Source organism: Piliocolobus tephrosceles, chromosome 8, assembly GCF_002776525.5.
Source record: "Piliocolobus tephrosceles isolate RC106 chromosome 8, ASM277652v3, whole genome shotgun sequence".
NCBI classification, from domain to species: domain Eukaryota; kingdom Metazoa; phylum Chordata; class Mammalia; order Primates; family Cercopithecidae; genus Piliocolobus; species Piliocolobus tephrosceles.
In genome coordinates this window covers 119,793,689-119,810,329 of record NC_045441.1, presented here as the reverse complement: position 1 = coordinate 119,810,329, position 16,641 = coordinate 119,793,689, and the positions used below count along the sequence as shown (strand labels likewise).

The 16,641-nt window shown below is 39.4% G+C and overlaps 1 protein-coding gene and 2 pseudogenes across 3 annotated transcripts in view; all 3 read left to right on the top strand.

Moving 5' to 3' along the window:
- Positions 1-16,641, top strand: part of COPG2 (COPI coat complex subunit gamma 2) — a 151,458-nt gene that overhangs the window by 12,353 nt on the left and 122,464 nt on the right. For both annotated transcript variants that reach the window (XM_023207842.1, XM_023207843.1), the window contains one exon: positions 7,056-7,135. In XM_023207842.1, the coding sequence (XP_023063610.1) occupies positions 7,056-7,135 (80 nt within the window). The remainder of the gene's footprint in view (positions 1-7,055; positions 7,136-16,641) is intronic.
- On the top strand, positions 8,718-12,327 carry LOC111539854 (annotated as a pseudogene). Its single transcript, XR_002730818.2, has one exon. The product of XR_002730818.2 is annotated as a peptidyl-prolyl cis-trans isomerase E pseudogene (transcript).
- On the top strand, positions 12,083-16,371 carry LOC111539866 (annotated as a pseudogene).

Here is a 16,641-nt window from a genome sequence, read left to right as displayed (position 1 = left end):
AACATTTCCATCTCCTTAAAAAGTTCTCCCATGTCTCTTTATCATCTACTCCTCCCTGCCTCCCTCAGCCCCTGGCAATCCGTTATCTCCTTTCCGTCCTTATAAATTTGCCTTTTCCAGGAAGTTATATGAATGATATCATATTGTATGAAGCCTTTTGTGAGTTTCTTTTCAGTTACTTAGCATGATGCATGTGAGATTCGTCCATATTATTGTTTGTATCAGTAGTTTATTTTTATTTTGTCGTCCTATTCCATTGAATGGACGTACCTCTCTTTATCTGTTTGCCAGTTGAAGGATATTTGGCTTGTTACCAGTTTTTGGAGATTATAAACAACATTGCTATAAACATTCATGTTTTGATTTTTGTATGAACATACATTTTTATTTCTTTTGGATAAATGCCTGGGAGTGGAATTGCTGGGCCATATGTAGGTGTGGTACGTTTAACTTTGTAATAAACTACCAACTTATTTTTCTAAAATGTTTGTAATCATTCCCACAATCACTGTATGAGAGCTGCAGTTTGCTCTGCGTTCTGGCCAGCACTTTGTATTGTTGTTTTTATTTTTGTTTTTAATTTTAGCCATTCTGATAGGTGTATAATGGTATCCCTTTGTGTCTTAAATTTCCATTTTTCTAATGGCTGATGATCTCAAACATCTTTTCATTTGTATTTTTACCTTCCATATATCTTCTGTTGGTGAAGGATTTGTTAATATCTTTTGCCCATTAAAAAAACTGGATTGCTTATCTTCTTATTATTGAGTTTTAAGAGGTCTTTATGCATTCTGGATACAAATCCTTTATCAGATGTGTTTCACAAATATTGCCTCTCAGTATGTGGCTTATGTTTTTATTTTCTTAAAGTCTTTCAAAGGGCAGACGTTTTAAATTTTGATGAAGTCCACTTTATCAAATTTTTTTCTGTTACGGATTGTGCTTTTTATGTCATATCATAGAAATCTTTGCTTAACCGAAGGTGACAATGATTTTCTCCTGTGCTTTTATTCTGGGTGTTTGTGGTTTTATATCAATTACCTTATGATTTATTTCATATTAATTTTTGTATATGGTATAAAGTAAAGGTTGGTTTCTTTTCACCTCTTTCCGCTTTCTCCATCCACTCCCTCTTCCTTTTCTTCTTTCTTCATTTTCTCAACACATGGTTCTGGAACAATTGCATATCCATATGGAAGGAGAAAGGGGAGGAGGGGGAGGAGATGATGAAGGTGGTTTTGTTTCATTGACCTATATGTCTATTCTTACTTTAGCTCTGTGCTGTCTTGATTAACTATAGGTTTAAAATCTACTATAGTAAGTTTTATAGTGCATATCTTTCTATTTTTCAAAATTGTTTTGGCTCTTTTGGGCCCTTTGCATTTCCATATGAATTTTAAATATAATATCTATGTTATGTATAGATAATATAGAAATATGTAGATATATAGAAATAGACAAATTATATTATATATAATATAATCTTTTTTTTTTGAGACAGAGTCTCGCTCTGTCCCCAGGCTGGACTGCAGTGGCGTGATCTCGGCTCACTGCAAGCTTCGCCGCCCAGGTTCATGCCGTTCTCCAGCCTCAGCCTCTCGAGTAGCTGGGACTACAGGCGCCCGCCAACACGCCCAGCTAATTTTTTGTATTTTTAATAGAGACGAGGTTTCACCGTGTTAGCCGGGATGGTCTTGATCTCCTGACCTCGTAATCCGCCCGCCTCGGCCTCCCAAAGTGCTGGGATTACAGGCGTGAGCCACTGTGCCCAGCCTAATGTAATCTTTTTATATAGATATAAAAAGCCTGCTGGAACTTTGATGGGGCTTGCATTAAATCTAAAGAGCAATTTTAGGAGAATGGACATTGTAGCACTATTGAGTTTTCTTCTTTACAAACATGGTATATATCCCTTTATTCAAGTCTCTCTAACTTCTGCCAGCAGTATTTTACAGTTTTCAGTGTACAAGTCTTGCACATATTTTGTGAAATTTATCCCTAAACTAGATAGTATTTGTATTGTTTATTGGTAGTCTCTAGAAATTCAATGAACTTTTATATATTGACCTTTTTCTTGTGATCTCCTTAAATGTTTGTTAGAGTTCACTATTGAAGCTGTCTTCTTAGTGGGAAGGCTTTTTGGGGTTAATTAACTTCATTAAAAAAATGTATATATGATGCCATTCAGGTTATTTGTTTTCTTGAGTGTACTCTGGTAGTTTGTATCTTTCAAGGAATTTCAGCTGAATTGTTGAACTTTGCATAAAGCTCTTCATAATATTCCTCCATTCTTTTTTTTTTTTTAATTCCACATTCATTTTTTTTTTAATTTATTCTTTATTTTTTTATTATACTTTAAGTTCTAGGGTACATGTGCATAACGTGCAGGTTTGTTACATATGTATACTTGTGCCATGTTGGTGTGCTGCACCCATCAACTCGTCAGCACCCATGAATTCATCATTTATATCAGGTATAACTCCCCAATGCAATTCCTCCCCCCTCCCCCCTCCCCATGATAGGCCCCAGTGTGTGATGTTCCCCTTCCTGAGTCCAAGTGATCTCATTGTTCAGTTCCCACCTATGAGTGAGAACATGCGGTGTTTGGTTTTCTCTTCTTGTGATAGTTTACTAAGAATGATGGTTTCCAGCTGCATCCATGTCCCTACAAAGGACGCAAACTCATCCTTTTTTATGGCTGCATAGTATTCCATGGTGTATATGTGCCACATTTTCTTAATCCAGTCTGTCACAGATGGACATTTGGGTTGATTCCAAGTCTTTGCTATTGTGAATAGTGCCGCAATAAACATACGTGTGCATGTGTCTTTGTAGTAGCATAATTTATAATCCTTTGGGTATATACCCAGTAGTGGGATGGCTGGGTCATATGGTACATCTAGTTCTAGATCCTTGAGGAATTGCCATACTGTTTTCCATAATGGTTGAACTAGTTTACAATCCCACCAACAGTGTAAAAGTGTTCCTATTTCTCCACATCCTCTCCAACACCTGTTGTTTCCTGATTTTTTAATGATTGCCATTCTAACTGGTGTGAGATGGTATCTCATTGTGGTTTTGATTTGCATTTCTCTGATGGCGAGTGATGATGAGCATTTTTTCATGTGTCTGTTGGCTGTATGAATGTCTTCTTTTGAGAAGTGTCTGTTCATATCCTTTCCCCACTTTTTGATGGGGTTGTTTGTTTTTTTCTTGTATATTTGTTTGAGTTCTTTGTAGATTCTGGATATTAGCCCTTTGTCAGATGAGTAGATGGATTAGAGACTTAAATGTTAGACCTAATACCATAAAAACCCTAGAAGAAAATCTAGGTAGTACCATTTAGGACATAGGCATGGGCAAGGACTTCATGTCTAAAACACCAAAAGCAACGGCAGCAAAAGCCAAAATTGACAAATGGGATCTAATTAAACTAAAGAGCTTCTGCACAGCAAAAGAAACTACCATCAGAGTGAACAGGCAACCTACAGAATGGGAAAAAATTTTTCCTCCATTCTTTTAATGTCTGCAGAATCCTTAGTGATGTCTCTTCCTTCATTCCGATATTGGTAAATTGTATCTTCTCTCTTTTATTCCTAGGAAGCTTGTCTAGGGATTTATAAACTTTATTGATCTTGTCATAGAACCAGCTTTCTGTTTCATTGATTTTTTAAAATTATTTTTCTCTTCCAAACTAATTGTGCAAAAAGAAAAAAAAAAAAAAAGCTAAAACATCAAACCAAAAGAAGGGGAAAAAGAGAGGAAGAGAAACATCGATCAAACAGGACAAACAAATCATATAATGACCTGGTAAATATAGACCCAAATATATCATTATCCACATTAAATGTAAATGAAGAGCACAAAGATCATTTATGAAAAGTTGACTGTACATTGAGCCATAAAGCAAGACAACAAATTTCAAAAGATTGAAATCATGTAGACTGTGTTCTTTATTTACAATGGGATAGTGTTAGAAATTAATAATAAAAGAATAACTAAATCAGTCGCCGTTTATTTTGATAGTAAGAACATTTTTTTCTGTTTTGTTTATAGCCATGGTATAAAGTAACTGGGTAAAGTAAACTGGGCTGGATTTACCCTGCTACTATAAATACCTAGAAAATCAAACAAAATTTATGTTGTAACATTTTCAGACATTGGATAATAGGTATCCCAGGACTGTGATCTGAAGAAGGGAAACTAGGTCAGTCCTGGGATTGTGCTAGATCATGGCCCGAAAACAGATTACAGGCCTAGCTCTCTCTCAGAGCTGAGAAAACGAATGTAGGTCAGAAGCCAAGAAAGCTCGAATTTGTGAAGCAGAATACCCAAGAAGAAGGAGCAGGAGAGAAAAAGAGGGCGGGGGAGAGAAGGAAGGAGGAGAGGGAGGCATTCCGTGATCTGTTGAGGACTGTCCCTTGAGTCTTTGGTTAAGTAAAAACTGATCTGTGTATGTAAAAAAGGAAACTACTGAAAGCTAAAGAAAGAATCTGAAAAACAGGGCTCCGAATAGTTTGTATTCCCACCCGTGAGAGTGGAAAGACCTTGTATTGCGTGAGACATCTGGTATAGTTCTCAAAAGGAAACCATACATAAGTAATTATTACCTAAGTAATGGGAATATATTATAACCTTACACTAAAACTTTAAAAAGCCCATAAGTAAGCCTCAAAGTGGGGGGGAAAAAAAACAACACTAGTCCTGGGTAACCTTCCCTCAGGACAGAATAGAGTTCAATACTATGTAAGATCATACAACAAAATAATAAACTTCACAATGTGCAGCATCTAATACATTATCAGATATGCAAATAAACAGGAAATATTATCTATAGACAGGAGAAAAATGGATCAGCATACACAAACCCAGAAATGATAAAGGTGATGGAATGAGTAGATGATGTCATTAGAACCACTATTAACATGGTCTGTATGCTTAAGAGTGTATAGAGAGGCATAACAAGAATAAAGCATAAAATAGGAGAGATAGAAAGAGATCCAAATACACTTCCCAAAAATTAAAAAAAAGAAAAGAAGTATATAAAATGAAAACTACACTGCATGGGGTTAATAGCAAATTAGAGATGTAGGACAAACAAACAAACAAACAAAACCCAGGGTTATTGAAGACAGCAGTAGAAGTGGTCCATAATAAAGCAGAGAGGAAAAAAAGACAGATTAGAAATAAACAGAGCATCAGCAACCTGTGAGATAATACTTTGGAAGTTTTTTTTATTGTTTATGCTCAAAATTGCAGTTGGTGTTTGACTTATCAAAATCGAATACTCATCTCTGTGTTTTCCCTACTCATGGGAAATTCGAGAGTCTTAGGATACTCTTGATTCCTTATACATATATGAGTATATCAACATATGTATGTGTATATATGCATACACACACGCACATTTACATTCATATATTCTATGCTATCATTTTCTTGTGAGTCTTGTTTGTTCATTGTGACTTACTCATGTCTTTAGCACTTTTTAAAAACTCTTCATTCCTTGCTCTATTTCTGAGTTATCTGGGATGATTTTCCTTATGCTTGAAGAATATAACTTTGAGAATCTTATTTTCCTAGATGTTAGATACTATAGCTAGTAAGATCCTTCTGTGGCTATGAATGTTTGGTTGTGTTCATTTCTAGCATCTGTGAATTTCTCTTAATTTTGTCCTTGGCTACACATTTAAAATTTTTGTTTCTATTTTATTCAGCATTTCTGTGTATTTGTTTATGCAGTATGTTTTAGTGATTAAGAACACATTTTTTGCCAACATTTTGTATTGTTTGTCTTTTGAATTTTCACCATTTTGGTGGGTGTGAGGTAATTTCTGAAATGTGGTTTTAATTTTTCATTGGATAAGTAATTTTCATTTCCCTGATGACTAATAATGTTGAGCCCCCATTTTTTTGTGTTTTAATGAAATTTTTTTTGTATCTCTTGTTTTCTTCTGCTTCTCACAGAACTTTTTTTTTTTTTTTTAAATGGGGGTGGGGTGTTCCTGAAATTTTGATTCTTATTTTTTGTTTTCTTCTCATAGTAGCTTTGATCTGCCCCATGTGTGTGCCCATACTGACTTTCTGTGTGTGTGTGTGTGTGTTTTTTGTTTGTTTGTTTGTTTTTCTGTGTTTAATCACCACAAGGATCCTGCTCTCTTCTCTTTCCTTAATGGGTTCAGTAGTATCAAGGTTTTCTCCATAGCTTGGCCTCTGGAGCTGCGTCTGATGTATTTGGGTTTCTCTGCTTAAAATAAATTTGAGGTTACTCAGTGAGGACAGACCAGAGGAACCTGGGGTCTGGCTGCTGCCCATTTATCCATAGTGTGTGAATAAATCAGAGATCCAGTTGTGTCGGGGAGAGTAGATGGAGCATTGTTAGCTTAGTACTTACTTGGATCCAGGTATTCATCTAGAAATCTCATTTAGGGTTCAGGAGAAAGCATTGGTATACACTGAACTGAGGAAAGTGCAGAGTTTGCCCATTTATCCCTACATATTTTTTAAGAACTTAAAAAATATGTTTTCCAGGAACAAGCCTTTGGTTGACATTGTACGCCGTCTCTACTAAAAATACAAAAATTGGCCAGGCGTGGTGGCAAGCACCTGTAATCCTGGCTACCTGGGAGGCTGAGGCAGGAGAATTGCTTGAACCCAGGAGGCGGAGGTTGTGGTGAGCCGAGATCGTGCCACTGCACTCCAACCTAGGCAACAGAGCGTATAACTCCATCTCAAAAAAGCAAAACAAGACAAAACAAAAATCCTATGTCTTTGGACTCAAGCTATCAGAGTCTTAGTTTGTATCTCTCTGTAGAAAGATCCATATAATTGAATTTTTAAGTTGTTACCTTTTGTGTCAATGCATCCATTGTGTTTAGGAAATACTAGTATTCTGAATATTTTCTCACCCAGATATTAATTTTTTTTTTTTGGTAGATGAGACTCTTTTAAGAATATCTTTCTAAATATATATCTACTTGGGTTCCTCACTTCAAATAATTTAAAAAACCATTTCCTTATGAATAATCTGTTACCTTTTATAAATAATTTTTCAGCAAACATTGAGGAGAATGTGCTACCTTACCATCAAAGAAATGGCTACCATCTCTGAGGATGTGATAATTGTCACAAGCAGGTATGTGAATGGTCAAAATCTAGGATGAGATACTTATATATTCAGTGGAATATTTACTGTTTGCTCTCTGTTGATTTTTTTTTTTGACCATAAGCCAATAGGAATTTAAAAGAATATAATATCTTAAAGCATTCTTTTCTAAAATGAAGTTTTCATCATGTGAAAGCCATCCTTATCTGATAAAGCAAAGGAAGAAGTTACAAAAGATAATATTGATAGATTTGAGTGCATAAAAATGTTCATAAAAATAGATAAAACTGGCTGGGCGCGGTGGCTCAAGCCTGTAATCCCAGCACTTTGGGAGGCCGAGACGGGCGGATCATGAGGTCAGGAGATCCAGACCATCCTGGCTAACATGGTGAAACCCCATCTCTACTAAAACATACAAAAAACTAGCCAGGCGAGGTGGCGGGTGTCTGTAGTCCCAGCTACTCAGGAGGCTGAGGCAGGAGAATGGCGTAAACCCAGGAGGCAGAGTTTGCAGTGAGCTGAGATCCAGCCACTGCACTCCAGCCTGGGTGTCAGAGCTAGACTCTGTCTCTGACACCAAAAAAAAAAAAAAAAAAAAGATAAAACTAAAAAGTAAGTAATAACACGTACACTGAAATAAAGTATTTACAACAGATACATCAAAGGCTAGCATCTGTAATATATAAAGAACTTTTAAAAAGAAACAAGTGATAATTCATCAAATAACCAATAAAAAGGATCTAAATGTCTTTAGATAGTTGTTCTCACTAGTAAACAAAAAACATAAATTAAAAATTCAAGAATGAGGTATAATATTTTTTATTCATCAAACTGGCAAAAAAGCAAAAAGGCAGTATTCAGTATTTGTAAGGGAGACATACTCTTGTACAAAGGAGACGGAGTAATAAATTGATTCAATTTTTCTAGAAAGCAGTTTAGCAACATTTGCTGAATAATTGAACGGTTTTATCCCTTTGACGTAGTAAGGCCACATCTGTGGAACTATCCTTGGAAAATAATCAGACATAACACAGAAAAACTTACATATATTGATGTTTGTTGCAACACCATTTATGGTAGCAAAAAGGACAAAACAACTCATGTGTCTACCATTGATAAAATTATTTAATTAACCATATTGTCATGTTATAAAATATTTTAAATTTTGGAGATATTTTTGAAATATCTGATATTAATAAGTTTTCATAAAATGCTAAATGGAGATTGGAGTCAATCTACGTATTCCATATAGTCTCACTTTAGAGAACATTTTATGTGCTAGACATGGTGGCTCACGCCTGTAATCCCAGCACTTTGGGATGCTGACGCAAGTGGATCATCTGAGGTCAGGAGTTCAAGGCCAACGTGGCCAACATGGTGAAACCCTGTCTCTACTAAAAAGACAAAAAAATTAGCCAGGCGTTGGTGGCATGCTCCTGTAATTCTAGCTACTTGGGAGGCTGAGGCGGGAGAATCGCTGCAGCCTGAGAGGCGGAGGTTGTGATGAGCCGAGATCGTGCCACTGCACTTCAGCCTGGGTGATAGAGTGAGACTCAGTCTCAGAAAAAAAAAAAAAAAGAACATTTTGTATGTGTATATATATGTATATATAAAGTATGGATAGAAGTTACACAGACTTTGGATGGTTGGGATTGTGGCTGATATTTGTTTTCTTTAAACTTTTTATAATTTGCAAATGTCCTAGAATAAGTATATATAATTTATAGTTCTAAGTGTATAATAAACATTATTTTTAAAGTAGTTGGCTTCTTACTTACTATAACTCATTGAAGTGAATCTGGTTTTGTATAATAGAATAAATGTTTAGAGGAGGGTGCTTGTGTTTAACCTGTAGTGGTGTGGAATGTAGTTTCAATTAGGAAAACTTTCAGCTGGAAATAACAGAAAAGCAGATATAAACAGTGACATAAACAGGATGGGAGTTTATTTTTTCTCATATAACCATAAGTCTAGAGGCATAGAGTAGCTGGTGTTGGCTCAGTCATTCAGCAATGTCAGGGGTAGTGTCTCTTGAATTCTTTGGACATTCTCCATTATTGCAAAATAGATGCCCAAATTACTGGCAGTGTACCACATTCAAGGCTAGAGGGGTACTGGGAAGGAAGCCAGGGAAGGCCACGCCATCTGCCTCTTTTTATCAGGAATGCAGTATCTTTTCCCAAGGCAATTTTTAGATTTCACTTGGCACAACTGTGTTATATGACTATCCTTAGGAAGCCAGGAAAGTGTTTAGTATTTTATAGCCCAAGTATTAGGGACAGAAAAGGGAGAAGGGGTTGAAAATGGGTGTTATCTAATGGTATCTACAAGTAAACAAACAAACAAACAAAAAAACAGAAAACCTTCAGTTAGATTGCTAGATTCACTAATATTTTGAAAAATTTTAAATAAATTAGTCATTGACTGAGAGTTTTTTGTTTCTTTTAGCTGTCAATACTTCCCTCTGAGTTTTGCTAGGCTACCTTGAATTGTGATGTATTTATATTAATAGTTCATTTTAAGTGATCAGTAGATGTGGTAGGTAGGATAATAGTGACCCAAAGATGTCCATGTCCCAATTCCTAGGACCTGTGAATATGTACATTACATGGCAAAAGGGAATTACGATTGCTAAACAGCAGATAGGGAGATTATTCTGGATCATTCAGGTGGGCACTTTAAGGACTACACTTCTTGAAAATGAAAGTGGGATGCAAAAGAGATGTCAGTAAGAGATGTGATGATGGAAACAAGGTCAGAGATGCAGTGTTGCTGTATTTGGAGATGGGGGAAGAGGGCCATGAATCAAGGAATGCGACAACCTCTAGAAACTAGAAAAAGCAAGGATTCACCCTTCTAACCTCCGGAAAGGACTGTAGCCCTACTGATATCTTAATTTTAGCCCAGTGAGACCAGTTTTGGACTTCTAACTTACATAACTGTAAGATAAAGAAATGAATGTTGTATTTTCCTCTAAGTTTGTGGTACTTTGTTACAGCAGCAATAGAAGACTAATGCAGATTTTGGTACTGGTACTGGAAGTGGGGTGCTGCTGTAACAAATACCTGAAAATGTGGAAGTAGTTTTGGAACTATGCAGTGAGCACATCTGGAAGAATTTTGAGGTGCATGATAGAAAAAGCCTAGATTGCCATGACAATAGAAATATGGATGTATATTAATGACTCTATTAGACTTAGAAAAAAGTGAGGAGCAGGATAGAGAAAACATTTATCATCTTAGAGAATATCTAAATAATTGTGAACAGATGGTGAAAATGCATTAAAGGTGCTGGCTCAGAGGAAAATGTTGGGAATTGAAGGAAAAGGGATCCCTATTATAGTGGCAGAAAGCTCGGTAGGCTTGTGTACTGCAATTATGTGGAAAGTAGGACTTACAAACAGTGAACTTGGATGTGTAACTGAAGAGATTTCCAAGCAAAGTGTTGAAGGTATGGCCTAATTTCTTTTTGCCACTAATAGCTAAATTTGAAAGTAGAGAAATAAATCAAGAGGAGACCTGTTAAACAAAAAGGAACTAGGACTTGATGATTTTGGAAATTCTTAGTCTACCCAAGTGGCAAGGGGTGCTAAAGTCAGGAGTTTCACTGTCAGGAAAATGTGCTCTAGAGAAAAAGCCAAAGGAGTCACTGCACAGCCATTTGCTGAAACCTCAGAAAGATCAAAAGGTCAGAGCATTCACTCACACAAAACGCTGAAGAGATCAAGGGGTGTGACTTGTAAATTCCCTTAGCATCTAAGTAGAAGCCAGAAATAGAGATGGGATGATCTAGGCAAGATCTGTGGAGGAGCCTCTTGTCTAATGGAGTGAGTCTCTACTTATACAGTAGACCCACAAGGTTTTTGAGAATTCTATGTCAGCAGCAACTCAAAGGGAGAGAGAGAGAATGAAGTGAAAGACTCAAAAGAGGAGGCAAGGGAAAAGCGCGCGAGCAAGATGGCTACCACCAAGCGCGTCCTGTACGTGGGTGGACTGGCAGAGGAGGTGGACGACAAAGTTCTTCATGCTGCGTTCATTCCTTTTGGAGACATCACAGATATTCAGATTCCTCTGGATTATGAAACAGAAAAGCACCGAGGATTTGCTTTTGTTGAATTTGAGTTGGCAGAGGATGCTGCAGCAGCTATCGACAACATGAATGAATCTGAGCTTTTTGGACGTACAATTCGTGTCAATTTGGCCAAACCGATAAGAATTAGGGAAGGCTCTTCCAGGCCAGTTTGGTCAGATGAAGACTGGTTGAAGAAGTTTTCTGGGAAGATACTTGAAGAGAATAAAGAGGAAGAAGGGTCAGAGCCTCCCAAAGCAGAGACCCAGGAGGGAGAACCCGCTGCTAAAAAGGCTCGGTCAAATCCTCAGGTGTACATGGACATCAAGATTGGGAACAAGCCGGCCGGCCGCATCCAGATGCTCCTGCGTTCCAACGTCATGCCCATGACAGCAGAGAATTTCTGCTGCCTGTGCACCCATGAAAAGGGCTTTGGCTTTAAGGGAAGCAGCTTCCACCGCATCATCCCCCAGTTCATGTGCCAGGGCGGTGATTTCACAAACCACAACGGTACTGGGGGCAAGTCCATCTATGGGAAGAAGTTCGATGATGAAAACTTTATCCTCAAGCACACGGGACCAGGTCTACTCTCCATGGCCAACTCTGGCCCAAACACCAATGGCTCCCAGTTCTTCCTGACATGTGACAAGACAGACTGGCTGGATGGCAAGCACGTGGTGTTTGGAGAGGTCACTGAAGGCCTAGATGTCTTGCGGCAAATTGAGGCCCAGGGCAGCAAGGACGGGAAGCCAAAGCAGAAGGTGATCATCGCCGACTGTGGGGAGTACGTGTGAGGCGGCACTCTCTGCTTCCCCCTCCGCTCTTGCCCCTGCACATCCAGGAAGGGGCTGCCAGCCTCAGAGGAGGCAGCACTGAGGGTGCCTGTTTGAAGCAAGCAGCATTTGGTGTATGAGCCCTTCCTCAGGGTCCGCTTGGAGCAGCTCCTCTGCAGGCACAGCCTGGACTATTCCCAAGCGCGGCTGTGGGCCCAGGAGCCAGTGCAGGTGCTCCCCTCCACCATGGGCAGGCTGTGCAAAAAGCCACTGGCTTTTCTCAGCATTTGCTGCTGGGCCTGTCCTGGGACTACCAGTGTGGCTCTTAGGTGTTTTCTTTGCTAAAATAAACCCTTGTTCTTAAAAAAAAAAAAAAAAAAAGGAGGCAAAATTCCTCTTCATTTGTGGACCTATGGAATTAGAAAAGAAACGAGAGGATGAAGTAAAAGAAGGCTATCAGAGCCCCAAAATTCTACAGGCAGGAGACAAGCCAGTAGAACTACTCAGCTTTAAATACATCCTGGTTACTCTTTATGAAAAAGGAAGGATGACTCTGAGGGCAAAGGGGCAGTCCTGTAGGGTGGAACTGAGAACTTTACAGAATTCTGCCCATGCAGAGACATATTCCAGGTTGCCTAACTGGATTTCAGAATTGCTTGGGATCAATGACGTCTTCCCTTTCACTTTCTTTCATTTTGAATGGGAATATCTGTAACTATATTCTATGGCAGTCCCGTCCTTGTGTTTTGGGAGCAGGGGATTTCTTTTCTAATTCCATAGATCCAAAGATGGAGAGGAATTTTGCCTCAGGATGGATTATACCAAGAGTCTCACCCATACCAAATTTAGATTTTGATAATAAGATTGAGATTTTTGAATCCATGAGATTTAGATGAGACTTTGGACTTTGAATTGATGCTGCAGTGTGCTGAGACTTTGGGAGGATCTTAGAAGGGGGTGAATGAACGTATTTTGCTTGTGAAATGGACACAGCCCTAATGACGCAGTGATTTTAACCCAGTGAGATTTATGTTGGACTTCTGATCTACAGAACTGAAAATAATAAATTCAAGTTGTTTTAAGCTACTAATTGTGGTAATTAGTTACAGCAGGAATAGGAAACTAATGTTATAGATGACCTTTCTGTATGCATAGAAAATTTGTTGGCTTGGCAAGAAACCATGGAGATTAAAAAAACCTGAAGGCACATACTTCACAAAAGAATATATGCAAATGGCCAATAAGCACAGTGTTCTCAATATTATTAGTCATCAGGGACATGCAAATTAAAAATCTTATTGAGATAGGCTAGGCGCAGTGGCTCACGCGTGTAATCCCAGCACTTTGAGAGGCCAAGGCGGGTGGATTACAAGGTCAGGAGATCAAGACCATCCTGGCTAACACGGTGATACCCCACTCTACTAAAAATACAAAAAATTAGCCGGGCGTGGTGGCAGGTGCCTGTAGTCCCAGCTACTTGGGAGGCTGAGGCAGGAGAATTGCTTGAACCCGGGAGGCAGAGGTTGCAGGGAGCTGAGATCATACCACTGCACTCCAGCCTGGGTGACAGAGCGAGACTTTGTCTCAAAAAAAAAAAAAAAAAAAAAATCTTAATGATAGCATACCCACTGGAATGGTTAAAACAAAAAAGCTTGACAATACCAAAATAAAAAAGCCTATTCCAGTACTGAACATCTGGAACAATTGAAACTCCTATATACTGTAGATAGGAATGTAGAATGATACAACCACCTTGGAAAAGTTTTGGCAGTTTCTTTTTTTTTTTTTGAGACGGAGTCTCGCTCTGTCGCCCAGGCTGGAGTGCAGTGGCCGGATCTCGGCTCACTGCAAGCTCCGCCTCCCGGGTTCACGCCATTCTCCTGCCTCAGCCTTCCGAGGAGCTGGGACTACAGGCGCCCGCCACCTCGCCCGGCTAATTTTTTTTCTATTTTTTTTTTTAGTAGAGACGGGGTTTCACCGTGTTAGCCAAGATGGTCTCGATCTCCTGACCTCGTGATCCACCCGTCTCGGCCTCCCAAAGTGCTGGGATTACAGGCGTGAGCCACTGCGCCCGGCCGGCAGTTTCTTGTAAAGTTAATTATATACCTGCCCTGTGACCAGTAATACCCCTTCTAGGTATTTACTCAAGGAAAATGAACACATATATGGCCATAAAAAAGACTGTACAAGAATGTCATAACAGCCTTACGAGGGTTCTTCAAAAAGTTTATGGCAAATGTGTGTTATGAAAAAATATCCATGGAGTTTATATTAGTCCATTTTCATACTGCTATAAAGATACTACCTGAGGCCGGGCACAGTGCCTCCCACCTGTAATTTCAGCACTTTAGGAGTCCAAGGTGGGACAGATCACTTTAGGTCAGGAGTTCGAGACCAGCCTGGCCAACATGGGGAAACCCCGTATAAAAATACAAAAATTAGCTGGGCGTGGTGGCACATACCTGTAGTCTCAGTTACTCAGGAGGCTGTGACAGGAGAATTGCTTGAACCTGGAAGGCAGAGATTGCAGTGAGCCAAGATCACACTACTGCACACCAGCCCGGGCGACAGAGTGATACTCCATCTTAAAAAAAATATATACACGCGCGCGCGCGCACACACACACACACACACATATATATAATCTGAGACTGGGTAATTTATAAAGGAAAGGGGTTTAATTGACTCGTAGTTCCGCGTGGCTAGGGAGGCCTCAGGAAACTTACAATCATGGCAGAAGGGGAAGCAGGCACATCTTACATGGCGGCAAGAGAGAGAAGAGAGTGAAAGCACAGTGAAACTGCCATTTATAAAACTATCAGATCTCATGAGAACTCACTATCATGAAAACAGCATGGGAGAAACTGCCCCCATGATCTGATTATCTACCTCCCTTAACACGTGAGGATTACAATTCGAGATGAGATTTGGGTGGAGACAACAGAGCCAAACCATATCAGAGTTCAAAATTTTTTTGCACTAAAATATAAACTCATGACTAACTTGTTAATAACATGTCCGAACAGTATCTAGCTTGAGACACTAATACATCAGTTTGAAAAGAATCCATTTCAGAGCAGCATCAGTTCTGCTAAAATTGAAGCAAGAACAAACATTACATTTATGGTGAACTTTGGCTAGAAGAATGGTGAGATTATTGATGTGTTACAAAAAAGCATGGCAATAGTGACACAAAGAAATCAGCAGTTTACAAACAGTAAGTTGTATTAAGAAGGGATGAGACAATGTTGACCACAAAGCCCTTCATCTTCAGCAGCAGACCATCTACATCGATTTTTGAAACTGATGATTAACAGCAGCAATAGCCAATTTATAGACATCTCATTTGGTTCAGCCTTACCCAATTCTGACTGATAAAATTAAAGTTGAGCAAACTATTTAATGGATGTCAAAACTATTGCATCTAGATTGGCTGCAGGCAAGAGCAGAGCTTTAGGTGGAAGTTTTAAACAAGTGAGATCAAGATGCTGAGGCATTTCCTTGAGGAACTCTAATAGGAGAAGAAATGTGGCTAGCAGTCCAATCCTGAAGACAAAGTATGAGCAAAGCAATAGCTACCAAGAGGTGAAAGTGGTGTAGTCAAAGCAAAAGTGGACCTGTCAAAAGCAGGAGTCATGGCAATAGTTTTTGGGGATGCTTGAGGGATTTTGCTTGTTGACTTTCTGGAGGGCCAAAGAATGATAATAGCTTATTATGAGAGTATTTAGAGAAAGTTGGCCAAAGCTTTAGTAGGAAAACACTTGGGAAAGCTTCACCAGAGAGTCCTCCTCCACCACAACAGTGTGTCTGTTCGTGCCTCTCATCACACAAGGGCAATTTTGCAAGAGTGTCCATAGGCATCCACCTTAGAGTTCTTATCTGGCTTCTTCTGACTTTCTTTTGCTTCCTAATCTTGAAAAAAAATCTCTAAAGGTCACCCATTTTTCTTCAGTTAGTAATGGAAAAAGGGTGAGTGTGGGTGTTTGTGCCTGGGTGGGTGCCAGGGCTTCACCTCCAAGGCAGATCCTCAGGGCAGTGGCCGGATCATGGCTGAGGTGATTGAGCCCTTGGAGCCTCTAGTGCCTGTGGACTTGGGCAGTCGCCAGGCAGTGGCGCAGCTGGAGAAAGCCATCATCTTCGCCCATGGGCTCCATGCCGTGGGCACCGACGGGTGGAGCCCATGGAGTCGGTCCTGGAGGGCAGATGTCTATACCTGAGATCCGACAATGTAGTAGAAGGCAACTGTGCTGAAGAATTACTACAAAACTCCCATTGCGTCATGAAGGAGTATTTTGTGGCTCCCTAGGTAATATCTCTTTGCCAAAGCTGGATGAACAAGAGGTTTTCTCACACAGCCGAGTAGCTCATTCTGGAAAGGGGGTACTCTGTGAATACGTGGAGGCATAATGACAACATTTTCTTACCATGAACACTAATTTTCCTGTCACTTGAAAAAATGGGTGCTTAAGCATTTCTTTTTCTTTTTTTTTTTTTTTGAGATGTAGTCTCACTCTTGTCCCCCAGGCTGGAGTACAATGGTGCGATCTCAGCTCACTGCAATCTCTGCCTCCTAGGTTCAAGCGATTCTCCTGCCTCAGCCTCCCTAGTAGCTGGGATTACAGGCACCTGCCACCATGCCCGGCAAATTTTTGTATTTTTAGTAGAGAAGGGGTTTCACCATGTTGACCAGGTTGG